General features: G+C 35.7%; 2 protein-coding genes across 2 annotated transcripts; one reads left to right on the top strand and one right to left on the bottom strand.

The window, feature by feature from the left end:
• Positions 1–201: 201 nt before the first annotated feature.
• Positions 202–2080, top strand: LOC103938609. Its single transcript, XM_048583731.1, has 5 exons — positions 202–398; positions 632–672; positions 945–1093; positions 1199–1673; positions 1893–2080. Exons 1-5 carry the CDS (start codon positions 202–204, stop codon positions 2078–2080), a joined length of 1050 nt encoding a protein of 349 aa, XP_048439688.1.
• Positions 2081–13962: 11882 nt separating this feature from the next.
• Positions 13963–16929, bottom strand: LOC103931056 (acid phosphatase 1-like). Its single transcript, XM_009340468.3, has 3 exons — positions 16488–16929; positions 14729–14938; positions 13963–14302 (listed from the first exon to the last, which is right to left on the bottom strand). The coding sequence occupies exons 1-3, from the start codon at positions 16883–16885 to the stop codon at positions 14125–14127; spliced, it is 786 nt and encodes a 261-aa protein (XP_009338743.2). The 5' UTR covers positions 16886–16929; the 3' UTR covers positions 13963–14124.
• Between the last annotated feature and the right edge of the window lie 1384 nt (positions 16930–18313).

The raw sequence follows: 18313 nt of genomic DNA, 5'->3' as shown, positions 1-18313 counted from the left end.
GGTTTAGCATAGTTTTTTTTTTTAATGAAAGGGAGAGAGTGACATCTGAGTGTTCTAAAAAACTATTTAAAGGTTGTATGTGGTGGGTGCATGCTACTTTGTGTCATGCCAATGGTTTTTTTTTTTTTTTTTTTATATTCGTACATTGAACAACACGCACAGACTTGCAGTGGGTTGATTTGTGAACGGAAGGGTGGCATGATGTCATCCAAAGTCGTCTCATCCATTCTCATGGAGCAAGCTTCTTCCAAGCCAATGTTGAAGCCTACTGAGATCATAAAGGATTTTAAGAAATATTATGGATTGGATATTTCATACTATAATGCGTGGTACGAGAAGGAATCAGCCGAAAAAATGATGCATGGTGACGAATCGTTGTCATACAATCACTTGGCTTGGTACGTCAGAGCAATTGAAAGTTCAAATCCTAGCTCACATTGTGTGTTGGAGTGCAATGCAGAATCTTCCCGATTTAAAAGGATATTCGTATCTTTCCATGGTTGCATAGAGGGATTTGCATTTTGTAAGAAAATTATGATTCTTCATATTTTTTTTTTTTTTTACATCATTTCTCATTTTCCTTGAATTGCATATGTGGCAACTCTTAATTTACCAACCCTTATATTTCCAGGCCTATGTCGCTTGCCGCTACTGGGAAAAGTGGAAACCAAGGTATATCCAAATATGATATATTTATGTATTGTTTTATTTTCTTAATACATTTGTTCAATCATGTCTTACATATATATGGAGAACATATAGTCCCTACAAATTATGTGTGTGTTACATACTGTATATGTTCATCAGTATATAAACTAGGTCATTTTGTTGGACGATTATCCACTGCTATGTATAAATTTTATTGGTGTCAAATTATTTTTTCTGCCTATATTTCCAGTTCACAATACTACTATATTTATAACATACTGTCTTATATGAAACAGGTACATATCCTTTAGCCCTTGCGGTTGTTAACTCTAAAAATGAAGAGAACTGGTCTTGGTTCCTCCAAAACTTGTCAAAAATCGTCACTCTTCAAGGAAGAACCTTTACATTCATATCTGATAGACAAAAGGGGTTGATCGAAGCAGTGGTATCAGTATTTCCAAAATCACCGCATGCATTTTGTTACCACCATTCGAAGCAAAACATACTTCTTAAGTACCCATCCTCCCTGGCTAAGTCGTATCGCGACTAGATCATTCAGCTTTTTGGGAAATGTGCATATGCTCCTACCGAGGATGCATTTGAAATGCATCTGAGGATGTTAATGGAGGAAGGTGGTGCTGTAATGAGGGACTTCTTGAAAACGCTTCCAAAAGAAAATTGGGCAGCCGCTCATTTTCCAGGCCCAAAATACGGCGAAAGGTGTTCAAACGTAGCTGAATCCTTGAAAACGCTTCCAAAAGAAAGTTGGGCAGCCGCTCATTATCCAGGCCCAAAATACGGCGAAGGGTGTTCAAACGTGGCTGAATCCTTTAATGCATGGATTGTCGATCAACGTTTTTTGCCCATATACCAGATGCTTGATGGAATTAGGGCCAAAATCATGGAGATGAATGCACAAAGGAGGCGTGTAGCTGAGGGTTGGAAAACTTTCCTTTGCCCAAAAATGGAGACCATTATGCAAGATTTGCTGGAATGCGGGCGCCATTGGGATGCTGGTCGTTCAAGTGAGTTTTAGTTTGAGGTGCATGGTGAGGACTCTAAAATGGTTGATCTCCAGTCCCGCACGTGTTGCTGTAGAATGTGGCAAATCAAAGGGTTTCCCTTCGCCCATGCACTTGCTGCTATACTTAAGTGGCAGGGGAATCCGTATGAGTACGTGAAAGACTATTTCATGGCCCATTTTTTTAAGAGTTGCTATGATATAACAATTGTTTCGATTCCAGATATCGATAGGCATGCACAGGAGGAAAATGAAGAAATACTGATTAATCCACCATTGACAAAGAAACCTCCCGGAAGACCAAGGGTGAAGCGAATCAAATCATCGGGGGAGCGGACAAGGCCAATTACATGTTCTAGGTGTGGAACCCTGGGTCACCACAACAGAAAGGCTTGCACTGCCGAAATTTGATATAAACTCGGAGCTTTTTACTGTTTGTGTTTTTTTCGTTTGTGTATTCAATTTTCTTGTTTCTTTTATGTTCAATAAAGAATGCCTCTGGCATCTTGATTGATTGCCACCAGAATTAGCTCTTTGTTGTTTTTCCACGTCATCAATGTTATCAAGAAGTTTGTTTACACATATAGGTTCATATTTACCAAAACGGGTTTGAATTGTCATAACTAGGATTAGATGCAGTTTTTTCTTCTCTTACGCTTGACTAATTCGGACTTTTCCTTTTTTTGCGTGCACAACAATTTACCTACCCAAAGTGCTGGTGTAATACAATATCCGTTTTAACAAGGATGCAAATTATTTGTATATATACCAAACATATATAATAATACATTTTTCGACCAAAAGAAAATCCAAATATAATAATACATGGATGCGAACGATGGACTTATAGGTAAATTACAGGTTTGATACAACTCTAACGTATATGTCAAAACACTCCTTATATGGAGGTTGGTAACGGTAAATAAATTGTATTCCAATTATTATCTTAGTTTCCAACATGAAATATTATGGGTAGGCAAAATAAATAAGTCAGCATCAATTTGAAGGCAATATTATTTGAAAAGGATTGGCAAAAATAAATTTGTTGGCAAAATAAATAATTCCAATATATACAGGTAAAAAATAAAAATATGCTACACCCATGTCATATATTTTGAATCAAGAAACATTTGTTCAACTTGTAGGCAAATTATTTTTCCATTTTTCTTACATATGTTGCAGAAATGATTCCGCAAGTACATCCACACTGACATGCATGAAGGGTAAGTGTTACACCAATTCTTTGTTTCCCTTTGACTGTGTGACGACCAATAGCTTCTGATCCTATCTGAGCCTTCCCTTTAGTAGTGTCTAGAATCTCATCATTTTCGGCGGGATTCACAACACTAGGTACTATCTCATTAAGCTTCGCCTTTTTGGGTTCCCTCCAAGATTTCATCTCATCATAAACAAACCCAGTCAAGCGTTTCGATTTCCTTCGTTTCCTTTTCAACCTTACAATCCATGTAGCGATCTCAGGGAATGAGGCATGTGTTTTTTCACCCATTTCCCTTTCTATGCATTCTAATAGTTGCGTAAGGTCGGACGACAGATCATCATACTGATTGTATGCATCTGCAACGAGAGCTTTTTGGTATCGCAGCACATTTCATGGTACACCACAGAATGCAGTTGCGCTAACTCAACTTCAATTTTCAACATTTTTATCTCTTCCTTCAATGACTTATTCTCTGAACGTTCCTTTTCCAGTCATTGTTCCACACTAAGTTCAGAATCTTTCGGTACATGATGTGCCTCAACAAGTTCACACTCGTGAACACCTTTGTGGTAAAGATTGTCTTGTGCACTGATGAGTTGAAACATTTTGGGCGGGTCGAACTCTTTTTCGAAAGTAACACTCACCACCTCTTTCGTTCGAATCTCATCAAAATTAGAACCACCACTCACACCGGTTGTCAAATGATGATTCACAACACCAAAATTTTTCTGGAGTTCCAACAGTAAGAGTGTAAACAAGTTACTACACATATTACACCATACAACTATTCTATATATAACGAATTTCAAACAACATACCACCACAAAATTACTAATTTTACCTCTTCAGATGTAACACTAGCAATTGTAACTGATGACGTCATGTTTTTCGCTAAAGACTTATGGGCCGCAATTGGTTGTTGAGATTCATAGCTACGATACTTGCTATTCAAAATTCCAATGGCAGGGGTCTCATGCACATCTTTTACATACTCTGCGTGTGTGTGTGTGTGTGTCTATATACATATATATATATATATATAGATATATATATATATATATATATGTAGTAAACAATAAATTACAATACGCAATCATTAAAAACATGAGACAAAACATTAAAACCAAACCCTACATACCTGAAAGTCTTGATCATTGTCGTTGTGTGGGGACACCATAATGTGAGGTTCACACCTCAAACTTCTAGTCATGTGTGACTCTGATGCATTGCTAATCTAAAATAGCCAAAATGATAACCATCGTCAAAACATTCATAAAAAAACATGCAAAAAAAAAAAAACACACAAAAACAAAAAACACAAAAACAAAAAAAAAACCAAAAACAAAAAAAACAAAAACAAAAGTTAAGTTCAATTTTAACGTACCTGTAACCTATCAATTTCAATAGCTGACATAGCCTCATGCAATACCTGCAGATCCCACTTCATAAATTTGGATGCCAAATCCATTCTTCCTCTTACAGGTTCAACCAATGAACTTTTCTCGAAAAACCAAAACTATTGACACACAAATATAAACTGGTCATCGAATTACAAAGCATAAAGAATGAATTATAAATTAACACACCCAATTAGCATACAATACATACCGGCAACACCACAGCACATCCAGATACATGAGATGGTTTTCCGCAATTCTTGACCAGTTGTTTTTGCAAACAATCCAATGTTGCTTTTGCCCAATTGTAGCCCGCCATTGTTCGAACATCTTTACAACGGGAAGTTAAGTTCCAAGAGATGGTACTACCACTATTACAAAATAATAATGTAATACAAAGATGTAAACACATTAGGCATACAAAATCCTCACGATTCTGTTGTGTTTTCCTTGTTACTATTGTAATCATAGCAGATTCAATATTTTTCCTGGTAACTGTCAAACGTTTTAAAATTTCTTTTAATGAAACCTTCCTCAGACTTTGAACATCGTTCATTAAGATTTATATCCCGACCGAAGTTAGGCAATCCAAGCAACTCCTCAACTTCAAACCCTGTAAAATTTTCACACCTATCACCAAATTTGAATTCAGACGTCTCGGCGTTGAAACAATTAATTATTCTAATCATATCTACATAAGTCTTCCTGCACATATCATCGCTAACCAACCGTGCATCATAAGCTCTGAAAAGACCCCAATATGGTGTTCCTTTTATAATTTCTCGATGTTCTTCCTGAATTTTCAATTTCAAAACATTAAAAACATTCAAAAATGGACCAAATGCAGCTCGGTATTGCATTTTTCTAAACTGTTTCCTATTAATTTCCATTTCCAAATCTACAATGAAAAAGACAAAACTATTGGAAGTAGCCCAGTGGTTATTAAGGTTTCCTAGATATTAGGATGGTTTCCGTATCATTAGGGTTTAAGGGGTTTTGTCAACCATTCAAGCTTGTTTCCCCCGAGTATTGGTTGTTCCCCAGGTGGTTAATAGTCTGGTTCCTTTGTATAGGAGTCTATGTTGTCATCTCCCATTAATCATAGTGTCAATGCCCTAATTTAAGGAGTTGTTGTTTTGCCTTCCCTAAGCCATCAGTTGTGGCGTAATTCAAGGAAGGTCTTCTCCTTATATATGGTGGCTGTACATTGTAATTATGATTATGAAAAACATAAGAAACACAACAAAGAAATTCAAGATGGTATCAGAGCAGGAAAAATAACCTGCTTCTGCTTTACTACTTGCTGAGCATGTTCATCCTCCAACATGGCTAAAGAAAATCCATTAGGATCAGATAGGGAACAGGGCGGGCCGGGCCGGGGATTACATTTTCCAATATAAGAATCGGACATTACCCGGCCTGGTTGAAACGAGCCGGTTCGAGCCAGGTCCACGGGTCCTTTTTTTTTTTTTTTTGGTTGTTTGAAAAAATAAAAAAAAAATTGTACGGATTGCAGATTGCAATCTGCACAAAAACTGCACAGATTGCAATCTGCACAAAACCGCACAGAATCGCAGATTGCAAAACTGCACAGATTGCAATCTGCACAAAACTGCACAGATTGCAAAACTGCACAGATTGCAAACTGCCCAAAATTGCACAGATTGCAAAACTGCACAGATTGCAATTGCAGAAAATCACATACTACATTTATGCAGATTTTGCACAAATTCACCATTATTCACATCCAATCTAAATACAAAGTCCAACATCCAAGTTCATAGATTAACAATACATCCAAAATAATAATATTACATCTTCCAACATCTAAAAATCAAATCAACATACAAAATATCCGAAAATCCAAAACATCCAAATTCCAAGAATCAAATAATCCAAAACAACATAAACATGACATCCGCAATAAATTTCAAATTAACATCTAAAATCACATCCAAGTTCCAACGCCCAAGTTCCAACAACAATCTTCATTGAATCTGTAAGCAAAAATAGAATATAAACATGACATTTTTAACGTCCAACATCATAATATCTATCCTCATTCAAATTGAATTATTGAAATTTAAAATTTATTCATTTGAGTTTAAAATATTACCGCAATTCCTTTTCCTTTATTCGTTCGAGTTGCTTTAATTTCAGGAACACTTGATGAGATGGTTGAACTTGTAGATATAGGATTTGCTCTTTTTCTTTTATATTCTACAACAAAGAACAAACGTTAATTGTAAACCAATTAATATAAAGTTATAAACCAAACTATAAAAAACAAGATAATTACCTTCTTCACACTCTTGATAAAATTCAAGCTCCGCAGGACTTGCTTCATACTCAATGTTGCCAATTGGTTCACTTCTTATCCAATTTTGAAGGCACATCAATGACTCCACTGTTTGAGGAAGGAGACATGATCTACAAGGGTCAATTACTCTCTTTCCTCCACTAAATGCACTCTCACTGGCAACTGTTGACACTTGAATTGGCAGGACATCTTTCGCTATCAAATAAAACAAATAAAAAGTTTAGGCGATGTGCTCCTTTATTAGCACTGTAATGCAATTATTAGAAATAGCTATTACCTAGTGGGTTTTGAAATACAGTATAGGAGACGAAAGTAAAAAAAAGATGTGTACTTGGAAGTAAAACAAAATACCCTAATCAGAGGTTGCAAGAATAAATGAACATCTGTAAGAGATGGAAGTTCATGAATTGAATTATCAGTGAGATTTATATAAAGATAAGTTGCTTCCCAGGAATTAGAAATAATCCATATATATGGTGAGAGCAAAGTTGCGCTTTTATGTAACACCAAAATGCACAGAGGGTAGGGAAAAGGGCACCAACCGTAAGGGTAGATTAAGTAAATCAACTTTCATGAAAGATAAACTGATACTCAGCCAAATTTTTCAAAGTGGTGACCATTGGCAAGGTTCTATTGCAACTAGTATGCTACTGAAAACCCATTCAATGAGAAAACCTAGAACAATAGGTACAAAATTGACTTACGGATAAATTTGTTTTTCATGTGAAGAGATAATATACACACAAGTGTGTGGAAGTCACTACTATTGGATTTGATTTTTCTATTATGGTCACACTATATATGGTTCTAAAGTAGACCCAAATGATTAAAGGGTTATTGGTCATAGAAATTGACATGTGAGAGTGAGAGTAAGATGGAGATGATACCTGACAGTCAGATCAGTGTGTATTCCAACAAGAAGAAAATCCCCAAGCTCTCGTGCTTTCCTTAAGATCTATATGAAAAAGATGGCCATGTAACCAAAAGGTAAGTTTTTTTATCCCTTAATAGCTTATCAAATCTACAGAAAAATTTGGAAAACAAAAGAAAAATAGACAAGAAGACCGTAATAGCATGAATATAATCAATCAAAAAGGTTATGCAATCATATCGCAGCAGTCCATATAATATAATCAATCAAAAAGCTTATGCAATCATAGCCCCAAAAACCCTAAATTCCCAAATAAAAAACCCACGTAATTCCTAAATCAATTGAAAAGCTTATGCAAAAATCCTAAATTCCTAAATCAGAAACCCTAATTCATAAATTACCTAGGAATTTGCAGGATGATGGTAGTGTTCTCGACGGCGAGGTTGGTGTGGACCGTGTCGTGGTGGTCGGAACTCGCGATTGGGAGGATTGAAGGAGAGTCAAGACTCAGGAGACATTCTTGCGATGGTGATGGTGGCTACCCGATGTAATGTCGACAGTCATTGACTCACTATGAGTCTCAGGGAGTCCAGTCAGTAGGGGTCAGAGACGAGAGAGGAGAGGAGATTTGGGGAGTGAGGTCTGAGACAATCGAGCGAGGTCTGAGATGAGAGAGGATAGGAGATTTGGGGAGTGGGGTGTCGAGTCGACTATGGGAGTCTGGCAGGCAGAGTGAGTCTGAGCCTCTGAGGCTCTTGACTCGAGTGCCATCAGATTAAATCAACGGATCATATTAAATCAACGGATTTTTGGAAGGTGGAAACGGTTCGGGTCGGGGACCCGTTTCCTCAGCAATTAGGACCCGTCCCGCCCTGCAAATGACATGGACCCGACCCACCCCGCCTCGTTTCAGAATTTTAAAAACAGGACCCGCCCCGAATCGCTTAGACCCGCCCCTAACCGCGGGTCCAGGCCCCGTTTGCCCAGCCCTAGTCTAAAGTGAAGAAATATCTCCCTTGTAAAATTACCAAAATGCCCTTGACATTTAAACATTCGTAAAAACTTCATTTTAGCTCTGATTTCAAATATGCTTGCCCCTGCATGTTCGTATCAACGAATACTATGTGAATAAATTAAAAGAAAAATTCTTACATGTCCTCGAACGAAAGTCAATTGAAGTCAACAATGTCGTTGTTAGGGGTATTTTCGTAAATTCAACTAATTAAAATGTAATATTTTAAGACAGGTCGTTACATGCTACAAGGGAGTCACTGGGTTGCATGAACTGCCGCTACTCAAGGGAGTTGATGGACTTCACGTATTGCCACTACTACAAAAGTGTGCTAAATTGCACGCACTATCACAAGGGAGGCTACTCGCCGCAAAAGAGGATGCTCAATGCAAGAAAGGCTGCTCACCGCAAGGGAGTTTACTCAACGCAAGGGAGGAAAATCAATGCAAGGGAGTCTGCTCACCACAAAGGAGGCTGCTCGAGGCAAGAGAGTCTACTCGCCGCAAAAGAAGGGGTCGATGGACTGCACATATGATGTGATATATAATAGCACTCAAATTAAACCCTTGTTAACAATTGTAGTAAAAATGCAAGTGGGGATTGTTCTAGGCCGGGAATTAAGAGGGATTGCTAATCTACTTAAAACTGACTCAAAAAATACAAAACTAGGCTTATATGACTCAAAACAAACTAAAAAGACTCAAAACATCACAAAACAATCAAATAGACTCAAAACAGAAACTAAAAATGATTTTGGACGAATTCTAACTTAACTATGACTCAAAACACTCAAGGACACATACTAAAATAGGTTCTAACTGAGTAAAACACGAAATATTAAGGGGGGGGGGGATTGGTTTTGACGAATTTAAAGTAAAACAAACAGATTTAAAGACTTAAACTAGAGGAATACGACTTTGGTGAATTAATGGGTGATAAGCTAGCTAGAGGGTCCTTCTTCACACATGACACACTTTCATAGAAATTGATTTCCAGTTGGTTTTTCAATAAACCATGAACCTTAACACCCCAGATTAACCGTGACATCACTAATTAACCCTCAGATTTTCCTCTTGGATGGAAAACGCATCGGCAACCAAATTATTCTTCAATAGTTCCCTCCAAGAAAAGGGTAACAAATCAGAATCCCATGAGAAAAAGGGAAGGGATTTGCAGCACCATCCAAAGGGAAAGGGAAAGGAACCTGCATGGCAAGGAAAAAAGAAGAAGAAGGGGAAAGGTGTGGCACCAAGGTAGGAATGTGATTTAGCCTTCTAGAACATATATTTAAGTGTCCCAATATATTTAGGAATCCCCCTTAGCAGCTGGAAATTAAGTAGGAAAAGATTAGGATTGACTACGTCAAAATAAGGAAGTTTGACTCATATTTCCTTCTTTGTAGCTGATTCATTTTCTTCCAAGTCTTGAATTGATTTCTTCCATCTCTTAAGCAGATTCTTAGCCTTTCTTAAACTTCAATTTCATCCATCCATCTTGCTCCAAGCATGGACTAACCATTCCAAGCCCAAAACTGCTCCAAAATGCTCTAAATTGCACTTTCTTGCCACTTGAACCATTTGGACCTACAAAAACACGAAAATAGCTTAAAATACTAAAATAACTAAGAATTAACTAAGTAAATGCAAGAAAACAAGCTAACTAAGTTGCATAAATATGCTTCTATCAACATACTGCTGCTACTGCAAGAAAGTAGCCCGATTACACGCACTGTCGTTGCCTGCGATGACTAAGACACACCACTACCTGCAAGGACGAGTCATTGTGACAACAAGCTTTGATGCCACTATGAGGAGGAGGAAACGCTACTACCTTTGAGCACACATTGCTACCTACAAGAACACGTAGCTACCTATGAGGACGAGCCTCTATGAAGACAAGTTGTGATGCCACTGTTGCAGGTACCGTCTTTACGTCTACACCGCCTTTGGGACTACATTACCTCTGATGCACATTGTGCTTGCGACTACACCGCATTTGGAACTCTATGCTCCACATTACTTTTTCTGCTTGCTTATCCTTAGAAGACACCTATATACTGAAGGCATTGGAAGACTTGCTCAAGATTCAATGGAGGATGGCTGCAACCGTTAGGTGGTAGCCGTTGATGTCACACATCAAGTGATCGTCGACGTACACCTGCCACGACATTTTCTGATTCAATCGTGATCGTTGAATTTATTGAATTACCTTTGATTTTATAAAATATGATCAATTTTTTGGAAATTTTCTCTAACTCCTGGTTCCAATGAGGGAGGTAATATACACACACGGAGTTGGCCTGAAACTTGAAAGAAAAAAAGGAAGAATTTTTTTTTTTTTTTGAACAAACGATATTATCTACACTAAGGGAGAAGGTGAGCTTAACCTCACAATGGGCTAGCAATAATATGGTTCAAATTCGCCTTTAGCGAGAAACTTAAGACTTCTCACTTACAAGTGAAGATGAATACCACTAGACCGTAATACTAAGTGGCAGGAGGGAGGGAATTTGGTGGGGCCTACTAAATCTCGATGTAAACATAAGCACGTTGGTGTTGTGCCAGTGATCTCTTCTCAGTCGTTGGATATGAACATGATTAATTGATTGCCTTAAATGTTCTGATACTTCATATAGTGGGGTCGGGCATCAATTTGGTTGGACCAAACCAGCCCATCGAATATCGGTAGCTGGTTTTTTTATTATTTTCTTAAGAAAAGTCAAGTGATCCAAAATTGAATTGAATCATATAATAAATTGCTTCGGTTAGAGAAAGTCCACTCGCTTTAAGAGGGTTCCGGCAAGGCAAGGGCAAGTAACTTGCCTTTCCTATTCACTTTGAATAATACTTGCCCTTATGAAAGTCCACCTGTTTAATAAGAGAAAGGGCAATTAGTCTTCACAAATATATTTTTCATTGTTTGTAAATTTGTTCCATGGAAATAAATTAAATGATTACCCAAGGGTCCAGATAATAACAAGTTAGTTACATTGAAATTTATTAATAAATATAATGTTAACCCCACACTCAAGCAAAACGTCTTTCCTGATCGGCCAATTTTCCCTCTCACTCATTTTTATTTGGAAAGTGGAAAACAAATATAAAGGATTGTAGTAAAAATGTATACAAAGTTGTGATGGGGAAATGAAAAAAAAGGTTGGGTATTATATTTTCTTATTTTTTTTATCGTTAAATTAATATTGACCGTTGATTTTCAAACTCATCTGAAATCAGATGCACTAGAACGTTCCTCATGTCACAAGGTAATATTTAAAAAAAAAAAAACAAATCGTTGGAAATCCAACGCAAGATCCAGTTTCAATTCCAACACAACATCATTTGTAAGTTTATATACAAGTGAAGTGTTTTGATGCCCACTTCCCCCATGGCCTCATCCACACTGAGTCGTATCGAGTTTTTACTCACAACAAGCCATGTCAGCGAGTCGTTTGTCTATGTTGTTAAGCTGTTGTAGTGGGGCCTGCTGTCAGCTAGCCTCTAGTTTTTTTCGTGTGTGATACATGCACCTGACAAAAAAAAATAAAAAAGATGGTTGGCATCATCATGACGTCAACCCGTTGATGTAAGGCCGGGTTTATCTTGCTCTAGCTTTTGGATGGGCTAGTGTTGGCCCACCACTTTGTCCTCCACAAATTCGACGGATGGAAGTGTTTTATGCAGCTAAAGGGCTATAGCCCTTGTCTTCCCTTTTGTTGATGGATGGACTTGCTCTTATGGTCTCGAGTTTTTATTTTATATGTGTCCTATTATTGGCTAATAACCAGATAAAACTTGTGAATAAGTGCGGTCTTTTTATTGGCTAATAACCGGATTTTAAGGTTAGAGAAATTTCAAAGTTTTGACAGTGTTATAATACATGCAATAATTACAGAGATGATTCCAAATTAATCTTATTACTAAACGGCATGTTGAATTTAACTAACAATGTTGTAAAAAAGGCTAAAGAAAAATTATTAGATTTACGCCCACACCATTCGAATCAAACAGTTGAACCTTAGTATGATTTCTTAACAGATTTTTGTTAAATACGAACAGGACCAAACTATTATGATGTAATTGGTTTGGTCGTAGTTTTGGGTAAAACCAATTCAATCTGAACAATGTCTTCCCATAGCATATATAAGTGCTTCAAAACTTCTGCATAGACTCATGATCACGTGGGATTTCCCACGCAAGTTAACTTGTTAGGACTTTATGTAAATTTAAAAAAAAGAGTCATTTACAATTTTCAATTTTTTTAAATTTTTTTTTGTTTAGAAGAAAGGTAATTTATACCAACATCACACCATAATTACAAGGGAAGAGGTCTAATTACAAGAAAAGCACAAAATAAGATATGAACCACCAAAACAAAGGCCAAACAATGATTTTGAGCCAAAAAACAGACAAACCATAGTCTAGCAAGAACCACTGCCGCTAAGGCATCTTTGAGATCCCGCCAAAAGCCAGATCTCCAAACAGACTCCATATATCCGACCGACCAACCTAGCATAATTGATGGAAGAGATGACTCCAACATCCTCCATAAAGCACCACACTAAACAAAACCACAACCACAAACCAAGGGAAGCTAGTGAGAGATGACCCACTAGCAACAAATCCACCGAGGGCAACAAAGCCACCGAAGAAAAATCTATGAAAGGTGATGGTGTGAAGCTCTAAGCACTTCCCAAGATAATCGCATCAAAACACGTTCATAGATTGTGGCTACATATATGAAATCAACAATTGAAATCACTCTTGCATTTACAATATAGGCCTCCGTTATTTGCATTTACAAACCACACTTGTACCTTTGTTTTTGTTTTCTTGCTCAATTTAGGTCCAAGAAGAAGCTCAAGTCTTAAACTGTGCTTAACCTTAAACATTTAAATTGAAGCACATTAGAGATGTAGGGTTAGCTTATTTTAGGAGTGCGACTTGTGTCAGGTCGAAATTCAGTTGCTCTATGGTATGATTGTGTTTAAATTCAAAAAATGGGTCATGCACTTGTCAGGTTAATAATTTATAGATCTCCACGATGAAATGCAAATTAACAATTTGAATACTTAGTAATAATATGAAAAGATTGAAAGATTATGTTTAATTAATAGGTTAACTGTGACTGTTTAATTAATATATAGGTGATTTATTGATTTTTGTTGTCTCTTTTATATCCAAAAGATTGAAACATTATGTTTAATTAATAGGTTAACTGTGACTGTTTAATTAATCTATAGGTGATTTATTGATTTTTGTTGTCTCTTTTATATCCTTCAATGTAGACTATGTAGTCTCAACTTCTAAACCATATTTCTAATCACTACATTCAGCTCCAGAACATTTTTTTTTAAAATTTTTTTATTTACTTTTAGCATAATTTGCTTTCTAGTTGACCTCAAGTAATTTTAAAGTTTTATTTGAGATTACTTTTAGAAAGTTCAGTGTGTTTCTTGACAGTTAAAAAGCATTTTGAACAATGTAATCGAATTCACTTCCACAAGAGTATAGCAAAAGTGCTTACATTTTGTCAAATTTCACTTGTAGTACCATTTGTCTACCACATTGACATTTTTTTCCTTTATTTGCTGAATTAAAACCTTATTCAACACTTGCACAAAAGCTAAAAAGCAGTGATTAACTAATGTAATAAAGTGGATCAGGCAACTTGAAGGTCCGATTGCCGACAGTTGTCCCCAGTATATCGCTCCATTGATCGCCCATGTTCCCAATTATTCTAAATCCATTTTTCTCAAGCTTCTCCCTCTCTGCTGATTTATACACGTACGATGTCTTCCCAGAATAATTTGATCCCCTGCAAACCAAAAAAGTTACTAAAGTTTAGACAACAAAAAAAAACAATACAATAAAATTTATTTATGCTAGGAGAAAATTTTCAATAGTTAACTGAGACTGGGGTCCGAGAGGCTCGAATCCAAGTTAGGATGACCACAAGGGTGCTTGATTTCTACTATAGTGCTAGCCTTCCACTTAACAACATAAAACATTCACATTGATTTTTTGGGGGTTTTGCTAGGAAGCATTTGGAGGACCACAAAAGCATTCACGTTGATTTTTTCCATGACAAGTTAAAGAATAGGCATGATGCACTGATATAAGGTTAAAAAGTAGGTCAAGATGTGTACGCGCAAAAATAGAGAAAATTAGGGTTGAACCACCACATGTAATGGTTCAGCCTTAGCTCGTCAAGCGTTAAGTTAACTCGTTAACAGGTGCTTACTTTAGAACAAGCTTCTTCCAAGTATGATATCCGGCATTTTTGAGATTGATGGTCGTGACACTTCTTTGATCTTCTCCTCTTCCTGTTATGAACACAACCTTGACTCCAAGTCTCAACAACTTCTTGTACAGCTTAAGACTCTCGGGCAAAGCTGGGGCTGTGCCTTCGAACACCCATTCATTGAATGCAGTAGCATTGTATACCTCCGTCCTGAAAATATTATATCCAAAAATGTTATATAAAATATAAGTCTTACTTAAGGTATCATGTAGTTTGCCAATAATCTACATTATCTAAAAAGATTGTATTTCTCAGATTTTTCAATTATTGCTTTTCTTTTTAGAAAAATTTTCCATTTGGATGATCAACTTCTTTGACTTATTAGTACTTTATTTTTCTATTTATGCGTTGGGTCATGTGCATCCTCATGCTTTATATCTAATAAAATCTTTGAAATAAATTTATATTAGATTGCTTAGGTATCACATTATTGGTACTGATATGAGTGAGTTTCGTAGAGTATTTTTATAGTAGAGCGATAATTTTAGTGTGTTAATAATTAGTTGTCATAGCGAAGGGGAAAATGAATGAAGATTAAATTTCACCAAGATGCATAAACATAATTGTTTTCCAACGTTGCGATAAAGCGGCATATGAGAGTTTCATACAGTATTAAATCTTTTTTTTTTATAAAATAAAATTATCATTATTAAGGAAAAAGAGAGGGTTCGAAATTATTAACTTATTTAAAAGATGGGGAGTTCCGAACCCGGAAGACATGGATAGAAACATAGCACCCTATCTATTATAGGATATTGACCACACGCTGCATTATTATTCTTTTGTTAATCAAACTATTCGCGTTATATAAATTCCATTATTCTTTTTTTCTATCAAACAAGAATTGTGCAATCCTGGGGTCCCCCTCACAGAAAGAAAAAAAACAGATGCAAAAACATTTTTTTCCAACATTAATAAAATAGTGAATAATATCGTGAAGGTGATAAATATGATATATCATCGATTATTACGATTTTTTGTCGAAGTTGTTTATCATAATTTTAATATTGAGAATTGGAATGTATGCAGTATAAAATGAGAAACAAACCAAAAGATGGAAATGAAGAACTCCATAATTAGCAATGTTGAGAAGCGTACATTCGTGGGTTTTCATATATATATATATATATATATATATATATATATATAAAAGACACACACGCACATACATATTTTTTTATATACACATTAACATATTTTGCTAAATTATGACAATCATAGCAACCGCCAAAGTTCATATGTGATTATTATATATATATATATATATATATATATATAATCGCATATATAATATTACACATAATTAACATTAAATAAACATTAATTTAGTGCAGACATCATTGCGTGAAAAACAGTTAATATGCAGGTGGCCCTTTACCACAGTGGTGGAAGGTGTTGTGCCCTTACATAACGGCATGAGTTTGAACTCCGTCGGTGACTAATCTAACATTTAACAGTTAACTTACTCCGCTATCGTTTTGCTCAAAAAAAAAAACATTTAATATCATTTTTTTTTTAATATTGATCTTAGAAAAATCATATTTTTTTAGATCACATGACGTGGCAGATGATATTTGGAATCTTTATATAATGATTTAAAGAAGAAATCTAACCATTAATTATCACGTCATATAGTTTACAAAATATGATTCAAATACGCGGTCTCTCAAGTATCACCCTTGATTAATTAGCAACTTACCCGAATCCATGACGAGCATAATACGGTAGATTAGAGAGTGTAGTTTCGTCTATATCAAAGACCCAAACGTTCTTGCCATCCTTTGTAAGATTGAGGCTCTGAGCATGGAGCCAAGCCTCATCAGTGACCACTTTTGAGTCTTTCCTGTACTGGTGCCCAAGCATGTAGTGACCAACGTAGCTTTCACATTCTGCCGGAACAGTCTTCCAGTTGATAATGTTCCTAGTTTCCACCCCCAAACGCCAACTCAGGCAAGACACGCCAGGAACGCTGCCGCCACCTGCCCCGGATTTCGGCCTGAGGAGGTGGATATGGTGGTTTATAAGTGGCTCATAAGCTTGAGATGTTGTGAAAACTAGGGCAAGAAAGAAGAGTAGTACTACTGTCAATCTTTCCATGGTGTGTGCAGTATTCGGTGAGTGGAGACTTCGTTGCTTTCGAATGCTAATTTTCCTTCTTTAAATAGGGTTTAATTAAGATATTGACCCTTGCTATTAGGGATAATTACGTCGGTGCCCCTTAGTTATTCAAAAGGAATATTATTCCGGATCCTTTTTTTTTTTTTTTTTTTTTTTTTTTGAACAAATAATAGTATCTACACTAAGGTGGTGGAAGAGTGAGTTAAGCCTTACAATGAGTTTGCTTATAATAATGTTGTTCAACTTCGCCTTTTGCGAGAATCGAACATAAGACCTCGCACTTACAAGTGAAGAGGAATATCATTAGACTATAATACTAAGCGGCATATTGTTACAACTTTAGGATTCAATACTCAAAGATTTCTACTTTAAGGATCAAAACTCCAATTTGACTAAAATTCACGAACCAGAATAGTTAAGATGCACATGACCTTGAGTTGTTTTTGAAATTAATTGTATGGTTTTTTAAAAATAATGATATATTTACATGAAAAAGTGAAGAATAAATTGGTATTGAACTAATTATTTACATATATAAATATTTTACAAATAAGTGCAGATGAATGCTACTAAATTGTACTATTTAAGTAGCTAACTATATGTTCAGTTTTAAATTTACCTATTTAAGCTGATTAGCTTTTTCTTGTCCCTTCTATTGGTCGGTAGCTAAGCTTGAATTGATGGATTAAAAAATCCTTCACATTTCTCACATTATTGGTACAATATTAAAGGCATTTTCTGTTTTCTTACACCAAACACACAAAAAAAAAAAAAAAAAAAAAAGTTGAAATCAACCAAATAGAAACTCCAAAACGCAAAAGGACTTAGAATTAATAATGTCATAATGTGTTGACACATGAAAAACGTACAACATTACAAATTGTAATAATTAAACATTCAAGACAGCTTCAAATATAAGGAGATGATGTATGGGATAATAATAATATATATATATATATATATATATATATATATATGCACTAGTAGATATTAGATAATAATATATTGTTGTTTATTTGTCCTAAAAAGATATCATTGTTGAATTTTTATTTTTTTTTCCAAAGAAAAGAATTTATTAGATTCGAATTGAAATGTTTGTATCAGAAGTTAAAATGTTTAACAACTACTTTGGCTCAAAATAGTTCCATTCATACTAGCCTCTCTCCCATAATGCCAAAGCGACCACTAGATGCGCTTGATTGGTATATGCTTTTTTTGAAAGGTAATAATTCGTACACTACTTAATTCTGCAAATGCCTCCCAATTTATTAGGTTGCGTTAAACTTGTCCAAAAAATATAGAGAAATGAAGAATTGGTCCCAAATTGTATGAATATAACAGTAGGTGTACTGAACCAACTAGGAATTTACTAAATCATTTACAAAAATAAAAATAAAAGTGAAGAAT

The sequence above is a fragment of a genome, unplaced genomic scaffold (assembly GCF_019419815.1).
Source record: "Pyrus x bretschneideri cultivar Hongxiangsu unplaced genomic scaffold, Pyrus_bretschneideri_v1 Contig20, whole genome shotgun sequence".
In the NCBI taxonomy this organism is placed as follows: Eukaryota; Viridiplantae; Streptophyta; class Magnoliopsida; order Rosales; family Rosaceae; genus Pyrus; species Pyrus x bretschneideri.
Note: the sequence above shows the minus strand (reverse complement) of the source record. Positions and strands in the feature narration are given on the sequence as shown.

Excerpts from the sequence above, each read along its gene's own strand:
- LOC103938609 (XM_048583731.1), top strand. The coding sequence starts at position 202 with ATGTCATCCAAAGTCGTCTCATCCATTCTCATGGAGCAAGCTTCTTCC. Across the intron at positions 399-631 it reads TCATACAATCACTTGGCTTG|GCCTATGTCGCTTGCCGCTA; the intron begins GTACGTCAGAGC and ends TTATATTTCCAG. Across the intron at positions 1,674-1,892 it reads TTGGGATGCTGGTCGTTCAA|ATATCGATAGGCATGCACAG; the intron begins GTGAGTTTTAGT and ends TTTCGATTCCAG.
- LOC103931056 (XM_009340468.3), bottom strand. The coding sequence starts at position 16,885 with ATGGAAAGATTGACAGTAGTACTACTCTTCTTTCTTGCCCTAGTTTTC. Across the intron at positions 14,939-16,487 it reads TATGCTCGTCATGGATTCGG|GACGGAGGTATACAATGCTA; the intron begins GTAAGTTGCTAA and ends TAATATTTTCAG. Across the intron at positions 14,303-14,728 it reads TGGAAGAAGCTTGTTCTAAA|GGGATCAAATTATTCTGGGA; the intron begins GTAAGCACCTGT and ends TTTGGTTTGCAG.